Genomic DNA, 13,116 nt, shown 5'->3' with positions numbered 1-13,116 from the left:
CCTTCATTTCTGCCTGAGCACTGTGATCTACATTAAATAAAACAGCAAAGCAAAAACAAACCCCATAAAAAAGGCCAAAAAAAAAAAAAATCCCACCCCAAATTGTTTTCAATCCACGTTCAGCTTTAAATATATGTTAATTTCAAATATGAAAAAAAAAATGAGAACATTTGCCTAAAAACTTTCAGTTTGGATTTTCAAAAATAGATTTGTTAATCTAGCAGACAAGATTTAAAGAAAGTATTGGCTAACTTCTGGTTTGGAGCACCCTGGGATAGTGGAAGGGTCCCAGCCCACAGCAGGGGTTGGGAATGGATAATTTTTAAGGCTCCTTCCAACCCAAACCCTTCCAAATCCTCCAAAAAAATTAAAGCAGAGCTACAGAGGGATCAACCTGGAATCCCCAAAGGAAAAAAACCACTGCCAAAAAAAAAAAAAGGAAAATTTTCAGGTAGGTATAAAAAATATGCACAAAGTCCTAAAATAAGCATAAATCAAGAATGTTGTGGCATGAGAAATGATCAGGAGGGTACTTACAAACAATCCTGTGTGGCACCATCCCGTTCTCCATCTGCAGCCTGTCTTCCAGGAAGGCTACTCCAAGGCTACTGAAATTATCTACACTGGCTTCAGCAATTAACTTAAAAGGTTCACCAGGTTTATAGGCCAAGGGTGAACAAAAGTCTGACCACTTGACAATCTAGAACAGAGCATATGGATGGCTTTCAGTTGGGAAAATTATGGAGAAATCCCTAAGCAGCAACAATTTTGTGAGTTTGCAAGAGGAATGCAGGAGAATTGAAGAATTTACTGACAGGGGTTTGCTTTAGGCAGCAAAGATTGAGCCCTGACGGAAGAGGAAAATATCCACACCAAGGAATCATTCCCAAAGAGCAAGGCTCTAAAAGTTCCAAGCAACAAAATGGCAGCAAAGAAAAACTCTGTTTGGATTTGTTTCCTTCAGCACAAACTCCAAGCAAGAATGCTGATAAAAAGAACAAAATTCAACTACAAGGGTTTATTAACTAGAAGGTGCATCCACAGGCTCGTGCAGGCAGCTGAAATGAATTTCTTCCTTGGCCATTCCCAGGGAATTCTTCATCCCCAGGTCAATTCTGAGTGCATTTGGAATCAAGGCTGCAGATAGATTGGGTAAAAAATTAAAGTTAAGCTCTGCAGAAGGGACATTTACAGGCAGCAGTGGTAAAAGTGGGCAGATATATTTTAAAAATTCGTTGTGTCATAAATTAATAAGTTACTTAATGACCACACTTGGCATTCTGCTTTCAACAGGTGTGATGATGGTGCATTTTTTACAAGAAACTCAAAAACTCTTCAGCCCTTTGAGAGGTTGTGGTGAGGGACAAAGAGCTCAGGGTGGGCAACCAAATGTGGGGAAATCTCACAGGTTGCAAATCTTAAACTCCTCAAATCTTAAACACCTCAAATCTTAAACTCCTAATTTTAATAAAAAATTATCAGAAGTATTAACTAAACCATGAGGGTTCAAGATGTTTATCTACATCAAAAATTCCTTTTTCCAGGAAGGAAACAATGCACAAGTAGGAGACACAACTGGATTCACAAACCACTTGTTCTCCCATGAAAGAATTTTTAGAGACCTGCCTTCATGACCTAAAAATGTCAAAAAATCAGCCTTTGCCATGCTCCAGAACATGGGGAGACAAAGTGCAACTCCCTCAGAGCAGCTGCAGCACTTGGACACTTCCATGAGGTTCAGCTTTTCACCCCCATACACCAGATGTAAAACACTGATTGAAGGAAGGAAAAACCTATTTTGGATGCACAAACTGAGGGTGAGCTGTCAGTTATTCTGCTTGTTCATAATTAGACCATCAGCTAAAATTATCTTTCTTTTCTGCAATTAAATGGTTTACACACCACCCAAGGGAATCCAGCTGCAGCTTTTGATGTTGTGGAATTTCCCAAGGGAACAAGAGGACAGAACCAACAACCCCAATGGTTCTGTCTCCTTTCTAAGTCATTCTCAGAGACAATTTCTGGTGAGTAATCAACAAACCCAAATGAGACCATTCAGTCACAGAATACCAGAATGGTTTGGGTTGGAGGAACCTTAAAAATTATCCCAGGGCCACCTCTTGCCATGGCAGGGACACCTCCCACTGCCCCAGGCTGCTCCAGCCCCAGTGTCCAACCTGGCCTTGGGCACTGCCAGGGATCCAGGGGCAGCCCCAGCTGCTCTGGGAATTCCATCCCAATCCCTGCCCATCCTGCCAGGGAAGGATTTTTCCCCACTATCTGATGCTGATTTAAAATGGATTTGTTATTTTCCTGAAGTGGTTCTTGCTCTGCTGCATTGGGCTTGTGTTGAGATTTTCTCTGAAAGTGAGCAAATTTGAGCATTTTTACAGCATCTTAGAATCATGGAATGGGTTGGGCTGGGAGGGACCTTTAAAAGTCACCCAGTGCCACCCCTGCCATCGATGCCTCAGGTTGGAGCTTTTCTATTTTTCACATTCTGTGCTGCTTTAGTGTGTGGGTCTGGGCTTCATATTCTGGGATGGAGAGCTCTGTGCACAGAGCAGGGAGACAAAACAATTCCTGCTCCAGCTGGGCACCAAGGACAAATGATCCAAATCTCAGCCCCAGAGCACAAACCCCGTGGGCTGGAGAGAGAAAAACAAGCAGGGTGGGACTGCAGGGGCTAAAGCTGGAATGGGACAATGAACTGCAAGATGCAAATGGAGCAGAACTGATCCCAGGGAGAGACCCCGTGCCCGGCCGTGCATTTTGGGGCCATTTTGGTTCATCTTGGGTGCAGCCCTGGCTGGGCTCTGGTGCTGCCCAAGGTGCATCCATGGAGGAGATGCTTTGAATCAATCCCTGCTTTATTCTGGAGCTCTGCCCAGCCTCTGCTCTCTGCCTCACCATGGCAGGGACACCTCCCACTGTCCCAGGCTGCTCCAGCCCCAGTGTCCAACCTGGCCTTGGGCACTGCCAGGGATCCAGGGGCAGCCCCAGCTGCTCTGGGAATTCCATCCCAGCCTCTCTCCACCTTCCCAGGGAACAATTTCTTCCTAATATCCGATCTAAACCTGAAATGTTTCAGTTTGAGGCCACTCCCTGGGTGCTGTCCCTGCATCCCCTGGAAATTGTCTCTCTCCAGCTTTCCTGGGGCTCCTCCAGGCCCTGCAAGGCCACCCTGAGTTCAGCCCAAAGCTTCTCCTGTGCAGGTGAACAATCCCAGCTGTGCCAGCCTTTCCTCCCAGCAGAGCTGCTCCATCCCTCTGCCCATCCTGGAGCCTCCTCTGGGCTCTCTGCAGCAGCTCCAGCTCCTCCCTGGGCTGGGCCCAGGCCTGGGGCAGCTCTGCAGGTGGGCTCTCAATCCATATTTCTATTTCTGGCCTTTGGATATCTAACAATAAACCTGGCTGGGTATCTTGTGATCCATGATTTCTGCTAACCCTTAGTGAAAAAATTCCCTTTCCCAGAGGAAAAGGGGAGCAGAGTGTGGGGTTTCACCCCCAAGGTCAAGGTGGTGAAACCCCACCAGAGGTGCCCCAGCTTCAATGGGACTGCCTGTGGTGGAGGATTTACAAAGTATTTAAACATCATTTCCTACCCAAAGAACAGGCACAAGTAACACCCACACCTGGAGGCTGTCAGGAAGTTCTGTTGATGCTCTTGATGTCTCTTCTCCAAGTAAAATCTCAGATGTAAAATGCAATTATTGCTGCACAGCGCAAACAAAGCCAACCCACAGAAGCAGCTCACAAAGCAAAGCTCTTGCCAAAACCTGTGACCCTGAAATCAGGCAGCGATCCATTGGCTCAGAGCAGAGCAAAAACCCTCAGGGAGTATTTTCCAGCTTTCCTGTTGCAATTCCAAATCAAAATTCTGTCAGAAAAAAGGATGAAAGGCCAGCACTCAGCAAGAGATGAGACATTATTCAAACTCCTGTTGTCTGAGTCCCCCTCCTTCTCACCAGCCACAGGTCACTGATACTCCTACAAAAAAATGGCTTTTTTGGCCAGAAATTCCCCCAGGAGCAATGTGTTCCCACAGGCCCTGGATGTGGTGACAGCCAGAGGTACCAAAATTAGGAGAACTTTACTGTGTTCACACAGAAGAACAATAAACAAAATAAACCAGCAGAGCTGGTTTCCTTTTCCTCTTTAGTTTTCATTTTGTGCATGGACGATCACTTCTGAGCTTTCTAAATCAAATTAATTAGTAATGGCCACATAAGGATGAAAAATCTTCCATCCTAAGGAAAATGAAAGCAAACCCAAGAAGATTAAAAAAAAAAAAAAAAAACAAAACAATAAACCCCAAAAGAATAGATAATTAGAGCTTCAATGCAGGTGTTTCTGTGGATCTTTCTGCTACAAAAAGTAAAAATAAAAAATAAAAGTCTTCCACCTGAGCTGGCCCAGGTGTACAAGAGTCCCTCCTCATTCTCACCAGCCACAGGTCACTGATACTCCTACAAAAAAATGGCTTTTTTGGCCAGAAATTCCCCCAGGAGCAATGTGTTCCCACAGGCCCTGGATGTGGTGACAGCCAGAGCTGTTTTTTAACCAAAATTAAGAGCACTTTATTGTATTCACACAGAAGAACAATAAACAAAATAAACCAGCAGAGCTGGTTTCCTTTTCCTCTTTAGTTTTCATTTTTTTTGCCTGGACTATAATTTTTGAGCTTTCTAAATCAAATTAATTATTAATGTCCACGTAAGAATGCAAAATTTTCCATCCTAAGGAAAACAAAAGCAAACCCAAGAAGATTTAAAAACTCCAATAAACCCCAAAAGAATAGATAATTAGAGCTTCAATGCAGGCGTTTTTGTGGATCTTTCTGCTACAAAAAGTAAAAACAAAATAAAAATCTTCCACCTGAGCTGGCCCAGGTGTACAAGAGGGAGGGCACAGCTCATTTATCTCCAGAAGCAGAGCCCACCTGCATGGATTCCACCTGCCAAAGGCAATAAAACCATTCCCAAAGCAGCTGCTGCAGCTTTTCCACAAGGAAATTGCTGGTAGTATAGTTTACCATAGGGTGAAAAATTTAGAGTTTTGGGTTTTTAGTATGGAGGTGGATAGAAGACAAAACAGAGGCTTTTGGATGGTGTTTGATCTTTTTCTTCTTCTTTATCTGCTTTCTTTTCTATTGTGCTGGTGGTATAGAGTGATTAGTTAGGGAGAGCTGTAATACAGATGTTGTGTGCCAGGCAAATAATTAGTTATTGGTAGAAAAAAGTAGAAATAAGACACATTTTAAGAGTTAATTAGATAAAATAGCTTTAAAAGACCTTGAAACTGTACATTTTGTGACTTTTGTGACTTTTCTGCTGCCTTCTCTTTGTGTGCTAAGTCTAGTGTAGAACCTCTGATAAGACAAAAAATAAACAACAACTTGAAGACTAAAAAATTCTTTTACACAGATCCTCACCCAGGGAAGCAGCCAGGCCATGAGCACCTGTGGATGTGATGTCCTGGAACACCAAGGATGTGGAATTTTGGTGAAGGAGCCTGAAATTTCCTGATTGCAGGAAATAAGGGTGACAGGTGGCCCTTCAGGGACACCCAGGCCAGGGTGGGAAGTGGATTTGTAGAGAATTCTTGAAGTTTGACAGAGGGTTCTGTACGTAAACTTTGAGAGAAGAAATGCTGACTTTAGGGTTTTAAAATAAAATAAAATTAAAATTAAGGTTTCAAATGAAATTAAGCCCTTTTAACGCTGCTTGAAAAATTCTCTACAAATCCATTTCCCACCCTTATCCACGGCTCCAGGGGTGATCCCAGCCTGGTTCATGGAGAGCTCTGGGATTCCAGCAGCAGCCCAGATGTTTTATTAAAGCCTCCAGAAACATCCTGACATGGACATTTTCCCTTTCCTCCTCTTCCCTGGGGGCACTGAGATCCATCCCTCCCCTCCCAAAGCCTTCCATGGCCTTAAGGGGGCTTCACAAAAAGCAGGAGAAGGATTTTCCACTGCCCCAGGCTGCTCCAGCCCCAGTGTCCAGCCTGGCCTTGGGCACTGCCAGGGATCCAGGGGCAGCCCCAGCTGCTCTGGGAATTCCATCCCAGCCAGGAATTCCTCCCCAATATCCCACCCAAATCTCCCCTTTCCCAGTGGGAGCCATTCCCTGTCACATTCAGGTTTTCTGAAAAATCCCTTCACCCAGGATTTTTCTCCTGGGAAGCTGAGAGGCCTCAGAGAAAAAGGAAAACAATTCTTATCTCATTTGCTTCTCTGTTGTGCTGCTTTGGAATGTGTTTGGAGATTGTTCACCCACAGGTGATTGTTCCATTGGATTCTGCTGGGAGTTGTTTTCACTCTTTGGCCAATCATGGCCAAGCTGTGTCAGGACTCTGGAGAGAGTCAGGAGTTTTCATTATTATCTTTTTAGCCTTCTGTCTGTGTCCTTTCTGTATTCTTTAGTATAGTTTAGCAGAGCATTCTTTAATATATTTTTAGTATCATAAAATAATAAATTAGCCTCCTGAGAGCATGGAGTCAGGTTCATCATTCCTCCCTGCCATGGGGCACCCCACAAACCCAATAATTCCCTGTGTCCTGTCACTCCATTCCTTGCCCAGAGTTGCTCTCCTGGAGCCCTTTCAGGCTCTGAGCTCTCCCTGGAGCCTTTTCTTCCCCAGGCTGAACAATCCCAAGTTCTCCCAGCCTGGCTCCAGAACAGGGGGGCAATGCCCACCCACAGCCAGAGAAAAATGCTCCTGAAAATCTCAACAAAATATCTCTGGGTCTGTTTGAAACACAAAATAGAGTTTAATTATTGAGTGATCTGAATGAAACAACTCCCTTTTTATTCCCCATAACATCACAACACATCTGTGCCTCCTTCTGTGCAAGAATATTGAATATCTGTACCCCTTTCTGTGCAAAAATATTGAATATCTGTACCCCTTCCTATGCAAGAATATTGAATATCTGTACCCCTTCCTATACAAGAATATTGAATATCTGTCCCCCTTTCTATGCAAGAACATTGAATATCTGTACCCCTTTCTGTGCAAAAATATTGAATATCTGTACCCCTTTCTATGCAAGAATATTGAATATCTGTGCCCCCTTCTATGCAAGAATATTGAATATCTATATCCCTTTTCTATGCAAGAATATTGAATATCTGTACCCCTTCCAATGCAAGAATATTGAATATCTGTACCCCTTTCTATACTAGAACATTGAATGTCTGTGCCCCTTTCTATGCAAGAATATTGAGTATCTGTCCCCTTTTCTATGAAAGAATATTGAATATCTGTACCCCTTCCTATGCAAGAATATTGAATATCTGTCCCCCTTCCTATGCAAGAATATTGAATATCTGTCCCCCTTCCTATGCAAGAATATTGAATATCTGTCCCCCTTTCTGTGCAAAAATATTGAATATCTGTACCCCCTTTCTATGCAACAATATTGAATATCTGTGCCCCTTCCTATGCAAGAATATTAAATATCTGTATACCCCTTTCTATACAAGAATATTGAATTTCTGTGCCCCTCTATGCAAGAATATTGAATATCTGTCCCCTTTTCTATGCAAGAAAATTGAATTTCTGTCCCCCTTTCTATGCAAGAATATTGAATATCTATATCCTTTTTCTATGAAAGAATATTGAATATCTGTACCCCTTCCTATGCAAGAATATTGAATATCTGTACCCCTTCCTATGCAAGAACATTGAATATCTGTACCCCTTCCTATACAAGAATATTGAATATCTGTACCCCTTTCTGTGCAAGAATATTGAATATCTGTACCACTTTCTGTGCAAGAACATTGAATATCTGTACCCCTTTCTATGCAACAATATTGAATACTTGTACCCTCTTTCTATACAAGAATATTGAATACCTGTCCCCCTTTCTATACTAGAACATTGAATATCTGTACCCCTTTCTATACAAGAACATTGAATATCTGTCCCCCTTTTCTATGCAAAAACAAAGATATTTTCTCACCTCCTTGGAAGAGTCAGGTGCTTTCTGCAAGTGCTCTGGGTGAGCAGAAATGCTTTCTGTCACAAAAGCAATGTGCTCTGCTGGCAGCAGCTTCTCAGCGTGAGGAAAGGGAGAAACCAGCAGCCCCCTCCACCTGTTTAAGTCATCAAGGAACTGAAAGAAATGGGAAAGGAGAGTAAGTCTGAGCAGGAAACAACTGATTTAAGAATTCCTTTTTAAATTATGCCCAGCTTAAATTCAAATCCGAGCCTCCAGCCTTACAGGAAGGGTGATGATGCTTTCACTTTCCCCACGAGACAAAGGAAGGGATAAAGCTGTGAACTGTTAAAAGGAACACTAAAAGTGAAACTGGAAGTGCCAAGGCGGGTTTGTGCAGCCAACTCAAACTCCAGCTCTCAGCTTCACAGGAAGGGAGGGTGGCACACAAAACCCCTGAGCCCCTGGCACTGGGACCCTTGTGGGACATTTGCCACTGGCAGCATCCCCCATTCACCTTTCCTCCTCTCCCAGCCACACTGAGCACTGAATCCTCATGCCCCTGCAACAAAATTCCTCATTCACTACCAATCTCATAAAATAGAAACAAATCCTTCATTCAGAATAATTTTTTCCGTAAGTTGTTCCATCCACCACTCAGCAGAACGTTGCACAAAAGTTTCTTCATTAAATTACAAAAGATTCCCTCTCTTGCCCTCAGCAAGGAGCAAATAAAGCTCAAAACCTGGAATCAGCAGATCAAAAAACACATTTGAGACACCTCACAGCTTCTCAGGAAAATATTACATCCATTGTTAATTTTCACGTTCATTTTGCATTGAACTTCATTTGTCTGATATATTTTAAAAATGGCAAACATTAGAAACAACTGGTTTGCTGTGGGAAATAGTAAAGGTAAAAGATTTTTAGAAAGTTGTGAAAGCAGGCGTTAGAAACAGAAAGAGCTGTGGTTGTAAAGTCTGAAAGTAGAAAAGTTACAGTAAGCAAGGACATGAAACAATGAGAGAACTCAAAACATGAAACTATTGAGACAACTCAACTCAGTTTGAGTTTTAGGTTTGGTTAAGACAGATTTTAAGACTGTAGAAAATATGTTTAGTAAGATAGGAGAAGGTTTTAAGTTTAATAATTGTGTATTGTTAATAGGAAGTATATAAGAAAGTATTGTTTGAAGTAGGTATGGTTTTAGTGATTAACTAGAATAATTATCTGTAAGTTTTGGTCATATGTTATTGGTTGAAAAGTTTTTAAAATGTTCTATTACAAAGAAATTTTTTGGTTGCTGTTAGTAAGAAGTGAGTTGTTGTTATCTTTTAATTGTCTTAAATGTAATGTGATGTAATAAAGCTCAAAGAACATATTTTAGTAGTCTTGTTTGTCAACTCCCTAAAAATCCTCTTACCTTCACTATTTCCCACATTTCCCTTCTGCACACACCTCCAATAATTCCATGTGGAAGCAGGAGAGAATTCCCCCGTGGCTCTGGATTCCAGCACTCAATGTGCTCATCCCTGCACAGCCCAGAATACTGAGGGGGCAGCTCACTGACCCAGCCACCCTGGTGAGCACAGAAGCTGCACAAACAAACACTGGTTTCTCCCACATGAAAGTGAACTCAGCTCAGGAAGCTTTAAAGTACCTTAAACATCCCCTCTGGCTAAAGATCAAACCAAAAAAAATCCCTTTACAGGTTATGATTTAGGACTTGCAGTATCTTAAGCAAGCTACTGATCACAGTCCAAGCTACTGAGAGAGAAAAGGAGCTTTGCTGGCTGCCCAGAAGCCAAAAACAAAAATTTGAATTAACCTTTAATCTCTTCAGAGATGATGTAAAGAGCTCCCCAGTGATGCAGAGCCAGAGCTCTCACACCAAAGTGCAGCACAACAGGACCTGCCCCAGGGATTTTCAAATGCTGTCACCACATATTTTAAAGAGACAAAAATACATTGAATTACAGCCCTGAGTCTGTGCCAAACTTCATGCCAAGCTGCAATTCCCCAGAGGGCTCCCCAGCTCGCAATAAACACCAATAAACCCAGCAGATTATAAAATCAGTCTGCATGAACAGCACTGCAGACAGAAAAAAATGTGCTGGCAGTGCAAGGGCTGAGGAGAAGCTGTTTCAGAAATGAGCAGGAGTGGAGCAAAGAGCAGAAATCAGCTGAAATCCTCTTCACAGAACAATAATCCAGGGCAAGTGAGGCAGAACTCCTCCAAACACAGCTTTGTTTTGTTTTGGGGGGCTTTATTGAAATGTGAATTAGGTATTTCACTTGGCTGGGGAAGGTTCTGAGACTGCCACCATCGCTCTTGAGTGTGAAATAATTTGTTAATAAATAGCAAAAAACCCTAGTTTTAAATAGAACCATCTCCATCACCATTTCTAATCTTGTTTTCCCTCAAATGCAAATGGTCTTTTTACCCACTGAACTTACAAAAAGCTTCTCTGCTTCCTGAAGAGCACTTAGCCACTGACATGCTCCATAAATCCCTGCAACAACTGAAATAATCCTCAACCACTCACACACCAACAGCAGCAAAAAGCACAAAGACCAAGAAGAGCCTCACCCAGACCAATTCTGGCATTTAGTGCCAAATTCAGAGCAATCCACCATCCATTTAAATAATTCAGACGAGCTGGGGGCAGTGCCAGCTCCACTCCTGATCCTGAGAGTCAAGCAAGCTCGCTTTCAGTTCTGCTCCCAGCAGTGCCACGTGGAGCTGGTTCAGGAACAGGGGTTTTCCACCCTCATGGGCTGCCACAGCCTCCCCCAGCCCTGCTCATTTGTGATTTTCATTTTGCACCTCATTTTCCTCACTTAGAACCACATTTTGTGTGGGGAGAAGCAGCCAGCTCTCTCTGCAGTTCACATTCCTGGGCAGATCCAGCAGCGTTTTAAAGCCCTGACACGAATCCTGAAGGCACAAGCACAGCACATATTTTTAGACTAAAGCCTTACATGTTCTCCAGGTATGTTGCTGAAATGAAAGAGGCTTTTCCCAGGAACAGGACGAGGAGGAAATGTCCTTAAACTGAAAGTGAGCAGGTTTGGATGGGATATTAGGAGGGAAATCTTCCCTGGGAAGGAGGGGAGGCCCTGGCACAGGGTGCCCAGAGCAGCTGGGGCTGCTGGAAGTGCCCAAGGTCAGCTTGGACGGGGCATGGAGCCCATGGCAGGGGGTTGGAACAGGATGATCTTCAAGCAGCCCAAACCATTCTGTGATTTTATGGAATTCTCTCAAGCTCTCCCAGCCAAGCTTTCCTAGAACTACTGCTGCACTTGCAAAGCTGCACTTAATACACATACATAAATATATACATATATATATATATATATATAGACACATAAAAATACACATTTGTAGCACACAGAGCACCCCTCAGCCCATTTCCTATTCCTCTATATATACACATTTCCTATATATATATATATATATTTCCTATTTCCTATATATACATTTCCTTTATATATATTCCTATATAGATATATTTCCTGTCTCCTATATATACATACATTCCTATAGATATATTTCCTATTTCTGAGATATATACACATATATATATATTGACATACACATTTGTAGCACACAGAGCATCCCTCAGCTCATTTCCTATTCATATATATACACATTTCCTTTATATATATATTCCTATATAGATGTATTTCCAATTTCATATATATATTTTTTTTCCTATAGATATATTTCCTATTTCTGAGATATATACATATATATATATTGACATACACATTTGTAGCACACAGAGCATCTCTCAGCCCATTTCCTATTCCCATATATATACACATTTCCTATATATATATATACATTCCCATGTATAAATATTTCCTATTTCCTCTATATATTTACATATATATACACACATACAAATACACATTTGTAGCACACAGAGCATCTCTCAGCCCATTTCCTACTAAAACAAGCTCCGGCAAGCAGCGAGGAGAGGGAACCACACCTGAACCAACATTTCCCACCAAAGCGACCACCCGGCTGTCCCCTCCTCCTTCCCCTGGCTCTGACACCACGTGGGAATTCCCTCCGCGCGTTGTTTTTCCTAATCCCAAACCCCTGCCCGCCACCAACCCCAAGAACCAAACCACAACCCCGTCACCGCGGGGCCGGGATGCTCGTCCCCGTTACCGCGGCAACCGCGCCCCCCGCCGCATCCCCGTTACCGCGGCAACCGCCGCGCCTCCCCGCGCATCCCCGCGGCTCTACCTGCGCCTCGCCGGTGCAGAACACCTTGCCGCCGACGCGGAGGCAGACGCGCTCGTCGGGGTGCGGCTGGCGGGCGCAGAAGGTGAAGGAGCAGCGGGAGCGGTGCAGCCTCCGCACGGTGCTGCGGACGAGCGCGGCCGAGCGCGGCCCCCAGCGCGCCCACAGGTAGAGGTAGCACAGCGTGATCAGCATGGCGGGCGCGCGGCCACGCCCCCCGCCGCCCGCCCCGGCCAATCGCAGCGCCGTGCGTCAGGGAGGGCGGGTGGCGGTCACAGCGCTGATTGGCTGGCGGGGGCTGGCGCGCGCGGCGCCCCGCCCCTTTGGCAGCGCCGCGTCTCTCCCCTCCTCCTCCTCCCCTCAGCGCTCGGCCGTGAGGGCGCCACCTGCTCCTCACGCTGAGAGGACCGCGGAGTTCCGCGGAGGAAGGAGGTGTGAAAAGAAATAAAGAGCGCTCAAAATCGCTCCAAACGGCTCGAGGCGTGGGTTAGTTGTAGGCGTGCTCTGGAGGAGGAAGAGGAGGAGGAGCAGGCGAGGTCTTCTCGTCGCCGGCGCCACGACCCGGCTGCTCTGGGAATGGCAGAATGGTTTTGGTGAAAAGGGACTTAAAGCTCATCCAGCTCCACCCTCTGCCATGGCAGGGACACCTTCCACTGCCTCAGGCTACTCCATCCCCAGTGTCCAACCTGGCCTTGGGCACTGCCAGGGATCCAGGGGCAGCCACAGCTGCTCTGGGAATTCCATCCCAGCCTCTCCCCACCCTCTCAGGGAAGGATTTTTTCCCTAATATCCCGCCTAAACTTGTAATGTTTCAGTGTGAAGCCATTCCCTGGGTGCTGTCCCTGCATGCCCTGGAAATTGTCTCTCTCCAGCTTTCCTGGGGCTCCTGCAGGCCCTGCAAGGCCACCCTGAGC

The 13,116-nt window shown here is 44.4% G+C and overlaps 1 protein-coding gene across 1 annotated transcript in view; it reads right to left on the bottom strand.

Annotated features, from left to right (window-relative positions):
* HLCS (holocarboxylase synthetase) overlaps nucleotides 1–12,397 on the bottom strand; it is a 136,443-nt gene extending 124,046 nt beyond the window's left edge. The window contains exons 1-3 of the mRNA XM_066545565.1: nucleotides 12,206–12,397; nucleotides 7,972–8,124; nucleotides 538–700 (exon numbers count right to left, since the gene is read on the bottom strand). Coding sequence (XP_066401662.1) covers nucleotides 538–700; nucleotides 7,972–8,124; nucleotides 12,206–12,397 — 508 coding nt within the window. The remainder of the gene's footprint in view (nucleotides 1–537; nucleotides 701–7,971; nucleotides 8,125–12,205) is intronic.
* Nucleotides 12,398–13,116: the final 719 nt, after the last annotated feature.

The sequence above is a fragment of the Molothrus aeneus genome, chromosome 2, assembly GCF_037042795.1.
Source record: "Molothrus aeneus isolate 106 chromosome 2, BPBGC_Maene_1.0, whole genome shotgun sequence".
Lineage (NCBI taxonomy): Eukaryota > Metazoa > Chordata > Aves > Passeriformes > Icteridae > Molothrus > Molothrus aeneus.
The sequence above is the reverse complement of the archived record's forward strand: the minus strand, read 5'-3'. Positions and strand labels throughout refer to the sequence as shown.